General features: G+C 44.3%; 1 protein-coding gene across 2 annotated transcripts; it reads left to right on the top strand.

The window, feature by feature from the left end:
• The first annotated feature begins 951 nt into the window (after window positions 1-951).
• On the top strand, window positions 952-12,429 carry PSMD11 (proteasome 26S subunit, non-ATPase 11). 2 transcript variants are annotated; one of them, XM_032951223.2, is made up of 14 exons: window positions 952-1,076; window positions 3,109-3,210; window positions 3,969-4,093; window positions 4,647-4,718; window positions 5,090-5,147; window positions 5,540-5,734; window positions 6,579-6,723; window positions 7,204-7,264; window positions 7,388-7,450; window positions 8,367-8,492; window positions 9,153-9,188; window positions 9,519-9,570; window positions 9,847-9,989; window positions 11,003-12,429. In XM_032951223.2, exons 1-13 carry the CDS (start codon window positions 989-991, stop codon window positions 9,987-9,989), a joined length of 1,266 nt encoding a protein of 421 aa, XP_032807114.1. In that variant the 5' UTR covers window positions 952-988; the 3' UTR covers window positions 11,003-12,429. The 2 variants fall into 2 exon arrangements, with proteins under 2 accessions (XP_032807114.1, XP_032807115.1); XM_032951224.2 differs by lacking the exon at window positions 952-1,076 and adding an exon at window positions 1,105-1,418.
• Window positions 12,430-18,485: the final 6,056 nt, after the last annotated feature.

Below are 18,485 nucleotides of genomic sequence, written 5' to 3'. Positions count from 1 at the left end.
AGAGCAGCAGCAGCAGGACGGCGTTATCACTGAACCCATCAGGTGCAGAGATCAGAGGAGGGGGTATTGTATTATATGATCGATTAGTAATCAGTTAATTAGCATGTGTTTCCTCTATAGGGAATTGTATGATGTATTACTTAATAATACGTTTCCAGGACGCACACTAAGCCTGTAGCTTGTCAGAGTGGTTAAAATTATTTGTATTTCTCTCAATGTTGTCGATTTACTCTCCAACACGCCGGTGTGCTGAGGTAGTAACTAATTGCCGAGTTGTTTACGTGACAAACCTTACTGGCTGTGTCGGGGGGTGGAGGGTTACGACGCATTTACACTTACACGATCTAACCCAAAAATCTTTATAATGAATAATATTGGTCGCGAAAGCCTACGTGTTAAACTTGCATTATACTTAAATCTTGACTTAAAGCTTTCGTGACTGCAGGAATTCATATTCTTTGGGTCTTTCGGTAAAGTCACATAGATAGGTTCAAAGAAAATAAATAAATAAAAATATGTTTTGTTATTTTCTTTGAACCTATCTACGTGACTTTACCGAAAGACTCAAATAATTTGCATTATACTTGTTACCTTTGATTGTATTTCCTTTCCTCTACTTTGCACTCCTATCTGTGTTTGTATTGTTTGCTGTTGTAACTTTCTGACCCGCCCCTACAGGACATTTGTTAATAAAAAAAAATCCTCATCGCTCATCGGATTCCTCCCGGATAAATATACGAAGGGGCGGGGTTACTGGAAAAGGGGAGGGGCTTATGTTGTGGGAGGGCGGGGCCGGTTGGAGCGGGGCGGGGGTGATGGGGGGGGTTAGTTGGAGAGGAGCGGGACTGGGGGCGGGGTCAATTGGGGAGGGACGAGGCTCTGGGGTCGTGGGGGGCGGAGTCAGTTGGAGAGGGGCGGGGCTGGGGTCGCGGGGGGGAGGGGCGGGGTCAGTTGGAGAGGGGCGGGACCTACTGACGCGAGTTTGAAGATGGCGGCCGCCGCGGTGGAGTTTAATCGCGCGCAGTCGCTCCTGCACTGCGACCAGAAGACCTCCATAGACATCCTCCACCAGCTCGGTGAGCGCGGGGGCGACGGAGCGGTGACGGGGACACGAAGAGACCATAAAAAGGAGAGACGGGCGCACGAAACGGGGACGAGGGAGACAGACGCGCGGCGCGGGGCCGGTGTTCAATTCGGCTGAGTCACGCCTCGCCTAGAGCCAGGCCGCGCGGCACATGCGCCTCAAGAGTGTTGTGTCGAGTTCACGGGGTTTCTCGCAGTCATTTGTAGCGCTTGTTAGCATTGTACACGCTAAGTAATAGTGACATTGTTGGTAGTAGTAGTAGTAGCGCAGCTGTGACTGGAGGTGTTGGTGCCCTAGGTGTAAATGGCTTCTGTTGGTGGAATTGTTTCAGTGGGTAAGTGTTAGACAAGTGTCCGCGTGAATAGTGTTTTAATTAGTGGTGTGATTGGTAGGGTTATTATTTTATACCTAATTAGTAGTGGTGTAAAACCTATATTTGTAAATGTTCTTTTCATTGATAAGTATTGTTGCTTTGTAATTGGTAGTTCTATTGTCAATATAGTATATGTACTGTTATTTGTAATGTTTAATTTATTGGTTGTCAGTTATTTGGGAGTTTTTTTTATATTGATGTTAATATTACTGTATCAGTAATACTGGCATGAGTGGTATCCGTGTTATTAGTGTTTAATGTGGTAGCCTTGTTTAAGTGTTAATGTTCTCCCTGTTACGCTTTTTTTGTGGCGGCAACTCTTATAAATCTCGTCTTCTCATTCGGACACGTTTTACTATCATCATCATCATAAACTCCGGTTTCACCCCCCCGCCGTTCCTGTTCCACAGCAGCCGTGCCACCAACCCATTAGAATTGTAGGTGAGGACTATGATCCTAAGTAAAATTAAACTGGTTCAGAGAGAAACTATATTATTACTATGACTGCACACGTATGTCTTTATGAACCGACTTGTAATTTACACAAGCTCACAGGTGTGTGTACAATGCCGATTGGAAAGGAAAGGGATGCCAAAAAATGTACCCACAATGCCGGCCTATTAACTTCAATGAGTCATGCTTTGTTGTGCGCTCTCAAGCCTAGTGGCACGAATGACATTACAGTGTTACCTTGTATACCGGACGGTTGGTGTCGCATTACGATGACATTACACATAAGCATGTGGATTATTGCATCTATTTCATCCATACAGATTCGGAATGGGCTGAGATTGACAAAACAATTTTTGATGCTGTGGTAAAAAAGTTGTCCATAGGCTGGTTCACACATGTGACTGTTATTTTAGGTGAGTGTAATGATGATTTAAACAACTTTAGCAATAACACCGTTTTCAAAGCGTAGTCCTTTTCAGCTACAATTCTGATAGTTTCATAGTTTTTTTATTTGGTATAGTCCTGTGAGCCATTCGGCTCTTGAATCGGATGGTTGGTGCGCAGCTGTTTTGGAACAGCGAATGGGACATTGAGAGACGCAGTTAATGAATGTGAACCCAAGATAAAAGAGCTGGCAGTTAATTAGGGCCGAACTTTAAAAAGTCTCTCCATGGTTAATTTATGATGAACGTTATTAGTGTTATTTTATAAAGTGTTTATTTATTGCTGTTATTGTCATTGAAAATAATGTTTATTTTTTTATGGAAGATGTATGTTCGTTTCTTTAATTGTGTGCAATGTAATTGTAAATTGGTATATTTGTATTATAATATTGTCTGTATATGCGATATTTTATTTTTTCATTTTAATGATTTTTAAGTGTTCAACTGAATGATGTTCTGATTTTGAAATCTAGAGGACGCTGTTTTACTGTAGCCAAATTTTACCAGTCATCCTCAACGCAGCTCCATTTCCCCATATTTATATGAAAATAATATTGTATTTTTGGAGAAGGTATATTTTATTTTTATTTAAAATATGTTGATGGTCATCTTGATGCTCTTCTGGATGTGAACTCGGGTGCACGTTCTTTTGCAATTTCGAAATTTTACCAATCCCTGTGCAAAAATGTAGGATATTTTTTTTTCCAAATTAAAGTGCGACTTGAAGTAACGTTTGATTAACGTCACCTCTGCAGTCAAACGAGATGTGGAGGACGAGGATGAAGAAGCCATTCGGGTGAAGGAGCAGAGCATCCTGGAGCTGGGGGGGCTTTTGGCCAAGACTGGCCAGGCCGCCGGTATAAATAACCTTCTCCAACCACACTATTCCACTCCTAACAACCTATGTCTAATCATGCATAACTCGTTTTTCTTGCCTTTTATTGCTATGCACACAGTTTCTAATATCCATGTGCAGGACATTTGCTGTTAAATTGACATTGAACAAGTCTTATCTCTGCAAAAGTCTTTGAGTGCCGATGACATGGCCCATATCCCAATTCGTACTTTTATAAGTTGCATTTGTTGGAAAGTCTTGCCACACAAAATATTGTTACGTCACAGCTCATGTCGCAACATCCGGGAGATGTGATTACACCTTAATGTCTATTTATTAAAATGTATATCCTAAACGTGTACTTTAGTGTGGATATGAGCAGTTGCCACATATACACAGTTCATAAACACATGGTCAAAGGCACTTTTAGGATTCTTATGATTCATTGTTATTGCATGGGGCCCACAGATTAAATTATCTTTAGGAGTTCAACATTGATGTCAAAATGCTGAATTCTGGTGCCAAGTGTGACATAGCCACAGGAAATCTAGTTACACAAACAGTGACAATGTTTGTGTTGTAAGAATTTAATTGGAAGCCAAATAATATCCCATTGATACAAGAAGCCGCTTCTACAAGGGAGATGTACAAGAATAAGTTTTGCATTCTTAAGGAGACGTAGCAGTCTGGTTGTGGTTAGAACATTTACTGAACTGAAATGTATGGAACTCCTCCGCTGAATTCATACTCTGCTCTGTCCTTGCACCTTCTGTGCCTCAGAGCTGGGAGGGCTTCTCAAGTTTGTGCGGCCGTTCCTGAACTCTGTGAGCAAGGCGAAGGCGGCGCGCCTGGTGCGCTCTCTGCTCGACATGTTCCTGGACATGGAGGCGGCCACGGGGCAGGAGGTGCGTCTCACTCTCTTCCCATGTAACCACACGCTTGCCGTCTCCTGTTCACCCCCAAGAGTGACACAGCTTGGAATGCACCTTAAATAATACTAAGCCCAAAGTCAGGTTATTCAATGGGGTCCACTGCTCAGATTTTCATTTTTTATCTACTCTAGTCACATCTACTATCCATTTATTTTCGTTGTACCACGTCCTTTATAAGTAAAAAGACAATATTTGTGTTACTTATATCAGAGCTATTTTGGTATATATCGAGTAGTAGATGGGGAATGACCCTTGTTCTCATGTGTTGAAAATTTTCCTCCGATGTTCTGCAAGATGGCAGATGTATCACATAATGAAAAAAATATAAACGTCTATGGTTAAAACTATTGTGGGTTATACCCCATTCACAACAATTGTTTTACTTAAATCATACTTACTGAAGTGATTTATTGAATTCCCTTGTCCAATAATACGTTTCATATGATTTACCATGCGATGACCTTGGATTGTGTATTTGCTGCACATTTGCGATGTATCGGTAATGCCGAGTTTGTCTGCTTCCTAGGTTGACTTGTGCTTGGAGTGCATTGAATGGGCCAAAGCAGAGAAGAGGACATTTCTGAGGCAGGCACTTGAGGTATAGAAATACAATATTTTTTCATGGCCTTTTGCGACCAGTGCTTAAAGTAATATTCTGGCAAGGTATATGCAAACATAAAATATAGTCATGATAAAGGTGTTGTATTCATACTGCATGGGAGCGATGTTGGCATTAAGCAGACTTTTGTTCCAACGCGTACTAATAATTGGAACGTAAGGTGAACAAAGACAATATTTTTAATTGAAGCTAAGAAAAGAGAATAAAATTTGTGATCGGTCAAAGGCCCTTTCCAAGGGCACGAGTGCTCCAGCAGAGGGGACGGAACAACTTGTCACGCTGAAGTTGATGTAATTGTAGGCTTCACTGGAGCACTCATGTTTCACTTTGATTGTGGCGTCTCACCACAGGCTCGGCTCGTGGCGCTTTATTTTGACACCAAGCGGTACCCAGAAGCCCTGCAGCTCGGTGAGTTGTCACGCCTGCCTCTTGCTTTCACCCCATCATCGTACTTCGCTTCAGCTTATCAACCTCATTCTCCCCAATAGTTTTCCTGTGTTCATTCTCCTTTTCATTGGTGGTCCTCAGTTTTTCCCCCCATTACGCTTTAAGTGTCTTTTCCATATGCTCTTGCTGTTGTTTAACGCCATCCCTTTGCCAATTCCTGTTGTGCCAGCTGCTGTTTTTCTAATTGACAATACTGTTCTCTTGGTGCTTTTTCTGATGTTGCTCCCGCTATTATTTCTGGATGTTAATCCTGTTTCTGATTCTGTTCCATCTGCTGATTTTTGCGTCTGCTGTTTATTCGACTACATGTACTGCTGATGATTGTGCTGCTTCTCCCCCTGCTGCTACTTCAGGCTCCCAGCTGCTTCGGGAGCTGAAGAAGTTGGATGACAAAGCACTGCTGGTGGAGGTGCAACTCATGGAGAGCAAGACCTACCACGCACTCAGCAACCTCCCGCGGGCGCGCGCCGCCCTCACGTCCGCACGCACCACGGCCAACGGCATCTACTGCCCCCCCAAGATGCAGGCGGCTCTTGACATGCAGTCAGGTGTGTATGTGCTTGCCATGCTGTGGCCATACCGTTAGTGTGTGTGAGAATTGTGCAAGTTCATTTGTATATTTTGGCAGCAGGGTGGTGCAGTGGTAATACTCTGTGCCTCACAGCAAGAAGAATATGTAACTGTATTCTTGGTTCTTTCGGTAAAGTCACGTAGATACAGCAAAAAAATATGTAACTGGTGTTAGCAAAATTCCCCAATGCTGAAAAGTTGCCTGCAAATTACTCAGTTGGGATTACACAAAGTAACATCACCCCTTCTGAAAACACTTGACAGGACTATCCTCAAAAAGAGTCTTAAGGCTCAGTAAGGCTTTCCTGGATAAATGAGCGTATTATCAATACCCAAACTGCAATGCTATTGGCTAAGAGATACTGCATAAGGATGGTGTATGTCATGTGGAGTAGAGATTATTAGTAGGCCCACAAATCGATAAATTCTGATTCAGGTTTTGTGCATTACTTCTGGTGGCAGGAAGGGACATGTAAACTACTTGCATAGAGTACATATATAAATAATTAACACAATTCAATGCAAGGATAATCGATATTAATGAATTGATGCATCGTTACACTTGCATATTATGCATTATAATGCAATTTTTGTTTTAATAATGCAAGCTTTTGTTAGTCCTTCATAACTCTGCCATAGCCCGCCCTATGATCTGTTCCTGGATCAGAATGGATGGTGCGTATTCACAATTCTGCATTGAGTGTGTTTAACTTATTTCGCACGTGGCCAACCGCGCTAATCGGAGGTGAGAGTAATTGACATGTGGGCACCGATCACTTTACATGAGCATATTGTCAGCATTGTCATTGTTTGTACCTTAAGGAATAATCCATGCGGCTGAGGAGAAGGATTGGAAGACGGCCTACTCCTACTTCTACGAAGCCTTCGAGGGATATGACTCCATCGACAGCCCAAGGGCCATCACTGCCCTCAAATACATGCTGCTGTGCAAGATCATGCTCAACACGTAAATATTTCCACCCATCCGCTGGATTATTTTGTTCTTGACGTGCGCCCTTGCAGATTTAGGGGGTTTAAATGATTGCAGTGAATCAGGTCTAGGAACGTGACTGTGCAGCTTGGCCATTTAGAGAAAGCATTTGTAGTATAAATACAAATCTTATTTATTAATTATTTAACTAGGATAACTTTCAGGAGGGTACTGTATTGAAATGTTTTGGCAATTACATTAATTGGATTCTTTTGTGGGATGAAAGCCAAAAATGCTTGAGGGGTTCATAAAGCTTCACCCAGAGTTTCAAGAATCCATTACTTGTAACTGGCATTTTTTGGCCACCTCGCAACTCATGCCTTCAGCAATTTGTATTCCTAAGGCAGTTCACCACCCTACTATTATGAATCCTACTCGGCTTCTGATATTTGAGTTTGTGCACATTCAGGGTGATTTCATGTTGGGTAAGTGCTGCCTTTCTTAAATGTGTCACAGGCCTGAAGATGTTCAGAACATAGTGAGTGGAAAGCTTGCCCTCCGCTACGCCGGCAGGAAGGTGAGACTTATTTTGTGCCGTTTAACAGTCCGCAATACTGACCGTTGGCAAAAAAAACCACAATTTGAATAGAGCTATAGCCTCTTGCTGACACGTGTCTTCTCTTTGTTTGCTGTTTTGCAGACAGATGCCATGAAAAGTATAGCGCAAGCAAGCAAAGACCGCTCCCTGTCAGATTTCAACAAGGTGAGATCCCCACTATTGGTGTCATTAATTTCCTTGCACGTGTTAGTTCTTGATATTTGCTTCTAAAAATATACAATCTGCAAAACACAGGTCTTTATTTCAAAACCTACACAGGCTGTATGTCCCAGGTGTTCCAGCACAGTTTTGAAGCTTCAATGTGACCTTCAACCTGCAGTGGATAGATCATCGCTGATGGTGATGATGAAGAGTAAAATCACATTGACATGACTCAAGTTTTACAATTGGTCACATAACCATAACTTTAAAGTTTAATTTATCTTGAATAAAAAATCCAACTTATTTCGGAAAGCCCCAAAATGCAAACTGGGTATTAGTGTAAAGAGTTCTGTCGTATTTTAAATACTTGTATGCAAGTCTCTTGCGAATGAATGTATTTGTTACCTAAATGCACTCGAGGCCAATCCACGATGGTGATTCTATTGGTGCCACCATACCTTACTACTGAGAGCACCAAATCCTAATGACTAGACTAGCAGGCAGGGTAAAAGCTGTGTCCAGCGTGGGGCTGGAACCTGAGATGAAGAGCCTCATGTTGGCCGTGCAGCAGTTGACCGACATGGCTTGTGGAGGCCTTCATCCAGCAGTTGATTAACAATGGGCTATGATTTTTTTATTATTATTGTACCTTGCCATGCTTCCTTCTGCTTGATCCCATCGTTGTTGCAAAGCCAGTGTTGCTACATGAGATGTCACATTGCTTGACTTAAGCTCATCATCATCGACTAGTTCGCTTATAGATGAAGGCTTTGCCATGCCTCCACCCTCCCTCATGCTCCTGCAGTGCGAAAAACCACTCGGCACCTTCACATCAGTCGATATACTCACTTATAGCTCCTTGGTGGTGGTACGGTCAGGCGGGCAGTGATGCGGGTTTCCTTTGCCGCATCCTGTCCAGGCACTGTGCGAGTACAAGGAGGAGCTGCAGAACGACCCCATCATTGCGACGCATCTGGAGAAGCTCTATCAGAACCTCCTTGAGAAGAACCTCATCCGCGTCATTGAACCCTTCTCGAGGGTACAGGTACGAGTTCTCAGCTTTTCTCCCGCTACTGTAACAAAGGAAGTCCGAGAGCCGAGCGTGGTGGTAATATTTTTTTTTATCTGTGAAAGTGTCAGGAGCTAAGCTTGGTGGCTCCTGTAGAGATGTGCAAAACTCCCAGACCTGCTGGGCTGCGAAGTAGCCAATAGATGGCAGTAAAACAAATGAATAACCATCCTGCGCCTACCATCTCTCTGCTCATTTCCTCATTGTGACGATTAGCCTAAATGTGCCCAATGTCGTGGGATCTTTGATATTACAGGGTTGATTCTTGTTATTTGAGAATACAAGGTGTTGTAGGCTTGGGTGGCGACGTGGCCAGGAAGTTTGTTGGCCTTCCCCCGCACCTCCGATTAGCTCGGTTAGCTACGTACGGTGTACGAAAAGTTCTGCATACATACAGTTGGCAGTACAACATTGGATTATTGTGTGGAGCTTTTGAGTCGTATTCCGTGCAATGCATGGACTTTTTCCAGGACAATGAAAAACACTGCTTATAAGGGGATTAGTCAAACATTCCAATGTAGGAGCCTCCTGAAAGTCTTTAAACTTCATGCGACACTTTTATTTACATAATCCACATAAGTTTCAATTGCCATCCATTTCTTCGGTTTTAACACGTTGCTATATGTTTACTTTTAGATTGACCATGTGGCAACACTCATCAAGCTAAAGAAAGTAAGTACCTACTTGTGTTTTTATTAAATCACAGGATGAAGTAATTATGCATATATTGATACGTTATCATCAAGCATTATACATGCATCATAATGGGTTTGGAAGACAAATAGTTTAGAATTCCTCTTTGTGATTGATTTGTATAACCCATGCAGTCGCTATATAGGTCCTGCATTCACAATGTTAATATTTTCATTCATTCTTGAATCTGTCAACAATTGACTGGATTGTGAAGGGAGAGGTGAATTGTACTTTTTTTACCTTATTTCAATTTTAGGGAATGTTTTTATTTGATCTCATGTTTCTTAACGGTTATTGCATTCTTTTTAGAACTTGGTGGAAAAGAAGCTTTCACAAATGATTTTGGACAAAAAGTTCTACGGTAGGTTCGTTCAGCACAATGCAAATTCAGTGATGAGCAAAGGCAATCAACGCCTCAATGTGCATCTGTACACAACGCTTCTTAACTCTCACTACCATTGCAGTTCCGTTCTTCCCACTGATGCATATGCTTGAATTTTCCTGCACCTCCGATTTCCCGCACTTCCGATTAGCATGGTTGGCTACGTACGGTGTGAAAGAAGTTCGGCACACATACGGAGCGGATGTGTGGCTTGGAGCTTCTCATTAACATCCACGCATGCGTGCGCATGTCCAGGCATCCTTGACCAGGGCGAGGGCGTCCTGATCGTGTGGGAGGAGCCGCCAGTGGACAAGACGTACGAGTCGGCGCTGGAGACAATACAGAGCATGAGCAAGGTTGTGGATGCGCTATACAACAAGGCAAAGAAGCTCACATAGGTGCGTATGCTGCAGACTCCACAGGGCGATGGCTCTAGCAAAGGTTTTACTTTGAAGGGGGCCCCGATGCTCTTGGGCAGGTTTGTGGCCGACGTTGCTGGGAATGGTTGCTGCGGTTTTTTTTTGTAAAGATTGAGAGGCGTCCTGGTAAAAATGCATTACCCACACATACTCATTGCCTACAAAATATGAATTTTGTTCACATTAGGTCGATGATGTGGACAAGATTAATTAATTATTACTTTTGTTGTGCAGCCAAAAGTGGGTTGTTAAGTGTTCCAATGGGGTTAGTGTGGGTTATTGAAACAAAATCGCTTTGTTGGTTTTCAGGTGTTTTTCCAAGGCCACCTCAGTTGTCAATGCCCAATTTGGACAAATTTTACGGATGCTCCCCCCCTAAGTGAGCAACTGGGATAGAAACTTCCAATCAGATCAGAGGTCAACATGCCTAACCAAGGTTTTGTTCTCTGCAGACCAATATTCATGTAATTCTTTTCGACAAACTCCGCTTTCCTAGGCTATACTCAACACCTGTCACTAGGCCAATGCTGTACCAAGTTGTCATACCTGCCCACAGTAAATGTGTTCTTCGTGAGAAGTTCGAGCCAAGATTGCGTATTGGCCTTTACTCTCAGGTGGCTGATAGCTCTTGATTTAAAAAATGCGATGATCCACCTCAACGCCCACACAAAACACATTTTATATTATAACACTTACATCTAATTCACACTTATTAAATTTTTGTGCTGCCATTGTTTATTGTGGGCATTGCATACTGAATAATGATCTTTTTCATCGTGTAAAAAGAAAATAAGATTTTGGTCCATCAGCCAGTGGGACTTTGAGACCATTTGTTTTCTTGCAGCATGCTGTGTACAGAAGTTTGGCTTAGTGGACCAAAATGTGAGATTAATTGTATGTAGTAAATAAGACCCATGTTGATCATTCTGTACGAGTTTGTTTTGTTTACTTGTCTAATTGTTTCCTCTCTTTACCGTTGTTTTCCCCCACAGAATCAACTGTTATTCGACCCCTTGCCCCCCCTGCCACCCCAACCTATCCCCTAATTCTCTTCCACCTCCACTCCCCCATCTACCCCCCCCCCCCCACCTTCACCACCCAAACCAAGGCCAACCCCTCAGTCCCTGCCCAGTGGGAGTGAGTTGAAGAGAGAGGGGACGCTGCACGTGCGGTCGCTGAGTGTACCTGTGTGCGACCAGTAGTGCTCGAGTCCCCTCTGTGAAAGAGCGTTCAACCCGGTTTTGTGTTTTATGCACGCAACAGTTTTATAAAGGATTCGCCACAGGCGTCGGCCACAAACCTCGGTCGCAGGTGAAACGCGCGTGTGGCCCCCACACGGAGGTGTTCCATGGAGTTCGTGGGTTTGTGCTGTGGGAGGCACTCAGGAGGCACTCTGGGCTTCAGAATCCAAGAGTGGGGGCTCACGTTTGTACGGGGTCCACTTCAAATACCACGTAATACTACAGTACAATAAGTAAGCTCCGTCTGATTTTTGTACAACTGACGATAGTGCGATTGACGGCTAAATGTCTACGGACAAAGCTGCAAGGAAACACGACGAGGATGTGTTTTCAGGAGCAGTGTCACAAGTGCTGCAGTGGGAGCTGTCGCACATGAGTGAGTGTCAACGAATGTCATGCAAGACACATTTGGGTACCTATGTTACTTGTGGCACTACTTCTGGTTGGCAACTGTGTGCACTATTTTTTTTGTTAAGTCCCAATTTTTTTTATTACAGTCATCTTTTCAATAGTTGGCTCTGTCTATTGAAGTTCGTTCAGAGCTTGCATTGCTTTTATAACAATTTGGTTGGCACGTGTCTGGTAGCTTTTGTTGTGCTGCACCGAGTAATGCAGCATTGGTAGCGCAGCAAAAGTAAAGCAGCGGTGCATTTTCAGCTGATATTTCTGCAGGGAAATAAAAAAAATCGCCAACTGCAGAAAGTGAATGTGGATATCACAGGATCTGTATTTGCAAATCCAAGTCATGGTGTGCCAGACTTAGAACCCACATTTCAAATTAAAAAAGAATATTGATGGGAAAATATTTACCAAGGTTTATCTGATATTTTTGAAGCGGGATAACAAATCTCCAACGAGATTTCACCTGATGAAATAAAGTACACTTGATTGCATGGGAAGACCTGCCCTACTGTTATTTTTAATGCCAATGATGCGCGTCTGCAGTCATGTCGATTTCTTCTGGTTTACGTTATTGTTTGAAGCGCGGTGGACCTGTGGTTATAACGAGGGAAGCCTCCAAGCCGTATCTCGTCCACAACCCCCCCCTCCCCCCACCACCGCACCCCTAACCCTACCATGACCTCGTCTGCACGGAGCGACTCGTCGTGCCGGCTGGGGAGGGCGTGCCGAGAGGATAACCTCTGGTCTATTCCTCAATAAAATCCGACGTTTTCCAAGAGTGTCGACATGTGTTTGACGTCTGGGTGAGACGCAGTCTTAAATGCTCACGGTGTCAAGATAAGCTCCGTTAGCTATCGAGAGTACAATCAGTGCGGCTGGACCGGGGCCAATGGTCCGGATGGGTCCTGTTGCTGTGTTTTCAGAAAGGGGGGAAGTTGGACAGGAGGCCCCATTTAATTCCTTTCATCAGGCAGGGCCCATTATCAACCACGCCAAGGCACTGGCCAAGATGCACACACGTTCTGAAACCTAATTCGGTAGACAACACCCATGGGAATTCAATTGGCATAATTTAGGGTGCGATTTGAAAAAGGCTTTAGCTTTTGTCCCATCAGTGTTTCGTTTTAGGCTCATTTGTACATCGTGTTAAATTTTTGTGAAAGTAACAGGAAACCGTTAACATGTATGTTGAACTTGTTTCGCACCATACGTAGCCAACAGTGCTAATCGGAGGTACGGGAAAGTATAGTATGCATACATTGCAGGTCTTGCACGAATCGTTGCATGTGATCTCTATTACCATAGAGGTTTCAGGTTGCACACGTCCCTCCCTGGTCTGAGTTTTAGACGAGTGGCAGCTAACCGGTCCTGGGCCCCCCTCTTCAACCCGCATAGACCATCGTGGTTGTATGGTCAAACAACCACCGTGACTGACAGCATGGGGAGGCCTTCATCCAGCAGTGGATTGACAGGGTTGTACATACACCCTCAAATAATTTTCCACCCTGACATCGCACCCATTCCTCAATGGGTTCGGTGACAAATAAAGGCTACTGGAGCAGTTGGGAAATTTGTAACTAATGTTGCCTATGATAACCTTGCGGTAGTCCAGAGGCCACCAGCCATATTTTTCCGGCTGACACTCAGGTTTGATGGCGGGCAACTTAACGTAATGTCACCGACTTGTACTTCTCTCCCCGATGAGCCAATCCAAATGGTCTTCCCAGGGCACATCCGGCCCGCGTTCAGCCAGTTGACAATATTGAGACGTTATCGTGGCCAAAGCTGTTGATGCCAGCCACCACGCATCTTTGCCAACGCGTTCTACCCTCGCTCAGATCCCGCAGTTGCCGCACTGTTCGCGCTGCGCCCTCCAATAATATCTACCGTGACAGTGCCCCACAAGCTCGTGTTGGCTTTTTGCTTCGATATCTGGAATCCATTTGAAGATACCCCCCCCCCCCATAAAAAAAATCTCAAGCTGGCGTGCCTCAACTTTCATCAGGTGTATAACTATACCTCTCCACCTCTTTCAATCGTTTGATCATTTGTAATTCATAGCCGCGTTTTCTTTCATCGTCTCTATTGTTTTTTTTTATCGGTCTCGTTTGCCCATTTGGTGTTCACGCCGCCACGTTAGAGTAACACTCGCATATCGTTTGCATGGCCTATTGTCACAAATATTGATGCCGGAGTGACGGCCAAGGGATCTTAAAGCGGTCCCAGTTCGTGTGAACGTGCTCGGTTGGAGTATTACATCACAGGATTATGCGAGAGGGAACAGCTTCGGAGGGAGGCCTTCATCTAGCAGTGCATTGATCATGGCTGATGCCGATAAATCACCCACACGAATCTGTGCATCACCTCTGGTATCGAGTTTCCCATCCGTCCCGTGAATGCGCTGCAACAGGACACACTCCTGTGTGTTTCCCAAACCTCTGCAAGCATGCTTTGAAGTGATATTTAGTAATAAAAAAACAATCACCCTTTTGAATCATCCACGTGCCCAGCCCCCGCAGGAACAACTGGCCGCTTGTGCTAATTGAGAAGTGTCTCTGTTGACGAGGCGCGCGCGCGCTTTGAAGTTACTGCCGCTCCCTCCCCGCGTGCAACAGCGCGCGAGGGCGATTCGGCGGAGGCAGCAGGGGGCGTGAGTTCGACAATTCGGCGTCTGTCTGGTGCAGAACCCCGCCGCGATCTGTCGTTGCGGTCAGGAAATCTAAACAAGACAAAGGATCCCCCCCCCTTCCCCCCTCCACGTAGCCTTTAACAGACCGTTGCGGAAATTGCTGTTAGTGAGCACCTATTAAGGCCAGCACACGCGGGGGTTGCGTGGCCGGCAAAACGCCGGGCCGCGTTTTGTCTCGCCAGTACTGATTTTTAGACGTCGCACCGGGTACTCGTTTAAGGCTGAGTCGACATAGAGGAGGCCCACTATCGGCTCAGATATTCGTCACCGATGTTGGCCGTGAGCGTGAATCGAACTCGGGTCGCCGGGTTCATAGCACGGTTGGCTACGCACGGTGCGAAAGAAGTTCAACATACATAGCCCAGCGGCTAATCACTTTACATCTCCTCCCCACTAGGATGTCCTTTATATTCTTCACAAACGTTCACTGTGATGGCTGTCAACCCAAAGGATGTGTGTTTGCCGCTCTAGTAGACCGCCGTGTGTGACCTTTAAAATATTTGTATGATTTTTCCTGTGTGTGTTTACATTTAGGAATGCACGTGTCGTACTATATTTGAAAAAAAAGTTGTGTTCGCTGCCTGGCTGGCTAGAGAGGGAAGGACGGATTGTCACGTCCCAAGGACACGCGGGCTACTTGTTACGTCGAAAAAAAAACGAACTTGCCACCGATGTCATTAAAATTGCCCTGCGATTTTGTCTGCAAGCCAATTATAATAATAGGTCGATGACTAAAACAAAGATGATTATTGTATACGCTAAGACGCAGAACGGAGGTCTGTTTATGCATTATTTACCAACAGTGCTCCACAACAACGGGTAATAGATTTGTTCTGAAATAGACGTGTCTGGCAATGGTCCTTATTCAGAGTGGAGAGAGAGGGCAGAAAGATTGACCGGCTTGTAGTTGGAGATCGCGCTGTGCGTGGGGGCTTGAAAACATTAAAACTGGAGAAAGTTGATTTGAGCAACGTGCGATTCATATACGAGCAGTATTACGTAGGTAGATATTGAATATTCAACTCAGACCAATATTAAATATAAGAATTGGCCTTTTATCACTCCACTGCTGGATGAAGGCATCCATGTGCCGTTTCGGTCAACAAGGGGGCTGTTGGTCTGTCATTGTGGCTTGGTGAAGATGTCGAATATCACAGCAGACATCACTCCGCAATAATGTAAGATGTGGTCAAGAGTCAGGGTTGCCAGGTTCAGCGAAAAAAACTGATTTAGATGTGTTTATGCATTATTTTGAGGCTGCACAACTGCATGACGGGACGGCAGGTCAGTAACTCACATCAACTTTTTCTTTGGTTCTTTCGGTACAGTCACGTAGAATGAGAATAAAATAATACATTGATAAAATAAAATAACAATAATATTCTCACGACGTTTCGGCCACAACACAAGCGGCCTTCATCAGGTCTCGTCCCTTCACCTGATGAAGGCCGCTTGTGTTGTGGCCGAAACGTCGTGAGAATATTGTTATTTTATTTTATCAATTTATTATTTTATTCTCATTCTACGTGACTTTACCGAAAGAACCAAAGAAGATGAATCGTTGCAGTCATGAAAGCTTTAAATCGAAATTTAACATCAACTTGCATCACAGGAACTCGAACTGTAAGGTTAACACAAATACAACGATTCCCCCCCCCACTCCATGTACCCTTGAACAGATTGTTGAGGCAAGTGATGTTAGCGAGCACCTTTGAAGGCTGCTACGGCACACGAGGCCGTGGGTGGTGAACACCACTTAGGAGATGCCCTAGGACCAATTCAGATATTTGTTAGCGATGCTGGCAATTGAACTCGGGTCGCCGGATTCGTAGTGCAGTGCGCAAACCACAACTGTACTGTATTATTATTCACATGTCTATATGTACAGTGAGGGAAAAAAGTATTTGACCCCCTGCTGATTTTGTACGTTTGCCCACTGACAAAGAAATGATCAGTCTATAATTTTAATAGTAGGTTAATTTGAACAGTGAGAGACAGAATAACAACAAAAACATCCAGAAAAACGCATGTCAAAAATGTTATAAATCTATTGGCATTTTAATGAGGGAAATAAGTATTTGACCCCCCCTCAATCAGAAAGATTTCTGGCTCCCAGGTGTCTTTTATACAGGTAACGAGCTGAGATTAGGAGCACACTCTTAAAGGGAGTGCTCCTAATCTCAGCTTGTTACCTGTATAAAAGACACCTGTCCACAGAAGCAATCAATCAATCAGATTCCAAAATCTCCACCATGGCCAAGACCAAAGAGCTCTCCAAGGATGTCAGGGACAAGATTGTAGACCTACACAAGGCTGGAATGGGCTACAAGACCATTGCCAAGCAGCTTGGTGAGAAGGTAACAACATCTTCTTTGGTTCTTTCGGTAAAGTCACGTAGAATGAGAATAAAATAATAAATTGATAAAATAAAATAACACAATAATATTCTCACGACGTTTCGGCCACAACACAAGCGGCCTTCATCAGGTGAAGGGAGCGAGACTGTCTGGTAGGACAGCGCTGTCCTACCAGACAGTCTCGCTCCCTTCACCTGATGAAGGCCGCTTGTGTTGTGGCCGAAACGTCGTGAGAATATTATTGTGTTATTTTATTTTATCAATTTATTATTTTATTCTCATTCTACGTGACTTTACCGAAAGAACCAAAGAAGATGAATCATTGCAGTCACGAAAGCTTTAAATCGAAAGGTAACAACAGTTGGTGCGATTGTTCACAAATGGAAGAAACACAAAAGAACTGTCAATCTCCCTCGGCCTGGGGCTCCATGCAAGATCTCACCTCGTGGAGTTGCAATGATCATGAGAACGGTGAGGAATCAGCCCAGAACTACACGGGAGGATCTTGTCAATGATTTCAAGGCAGCTGGGACCATAGTCACCAAGAAAACAATTGGTAACACACTACGCCGTGAAGGACTGAAATCCTGCAGCGCCCGCAAGGTCCCCCTGCTCAAGAAAGCACATATACATGCCCGTCTGAAGTTTGCCAATTAACATCTGAATGATTCAGAGGACAACTGGGTGAAAGTGTTGTGGTCAGATGAGACCAAAATGGAGCTCTTTGGCATCAACTCAACTCGCCGTGTTTGGAGGAGGAGGAATGCTGCCTATGACCCCAAGAACACCATCCCCACCGTCAAACATGGAGGTGGAAACATTATGCTTTGGGGGTGTTTTTCTGCTAAGGGGACAGGACAACTTCACCGCATCAAAGGGACGATGGACGGGGCCATGTACCGTCAAATCTTGGGTGAGAACCTCCTTCCCTCAGCCAGGGAATTGAAAATGGGTCGTGGATGGGTATTCCAGCATGACCATGACCCAAAACACACGGCCAAGGCAACAAAGGAGTGGCTCAAGAAAAAGCACATTAAGGTCATGGAGTGGCCTAGCCAGTCTCCAGACCTTAATCCCATAGAAAATCTGTGGAGGGAGCTGAAGATTCGAGTTGCCAAACGTCAGCCTCGAAACCTTAATGACTTGGAGAAGATCTGCAAAGAGGAGTGGGACAAAATCCCTCCTGAGATGTGTGAAAACCTGGTGGCCAACTACAAGAAACGTCTGACCTCTGTGATTGCCAACAAGGGTTTTGCCACCAAGTACTAAGTCATGTTTTGCAGAGGGGTCAAATACTTATTTCCTTCATTAGAATGCCTATCGATTTATAACATTTTTGACATGCGTTTTTCTGGATTTTTTTGTTGTTATTCTGTCTCTCACTGTTCAGATAAACCTACCATTAAAATTATAGACTGATCATTTATTTGTCAGTGGGCAAACGTACAAAATCAGCATGGGATCAAATACTTTTTTCCCTCACTGTAATTATCTATACGTATTAATCCCTACTTTGGCATGAAGTCAAAGTGTCCCGATCTCAAAATTGAGCCACGACAGACAGATGCACAATTGGCTCATTCAGCTCCTGACATCAACCAGTGACATCACCGACACACTCATTCACCCACACACCCTTCCACTCGCTCGCTCACACACACACCGATCCACAGACACACACTGGCCTCATTCACTCAACCAATGACACACGCTCACACACTTAATCGCTCTCTCGTCGCTCAGTCACTGTCCTGACTCACGCCCTCACTCACTCACACTCTCCTCA

The sequence above is a fragment of the Petromyzon marinus genome, chromosome 10 (genome assembly GCF_048934315.1).
Source record: "Petromyzon marinus isolate PM22_M1 ecotype Great Lakes invasive population chromosome 10, UKy_Petmar_22M1.pri1.0, whole genome shotgun sequence".
In the NCBI taxonomy this organism is placed as follows: domain Eukaryota; kingdom Metazoa; phylum Chordata; class Hyperoartia; order Petromyzontiformes; family Petromyzontidae; genus Petromyzon; species Petromyzon marinus.
This window is presented reverse-complemented; position numbering and strand designations above follow the sequence as displayed.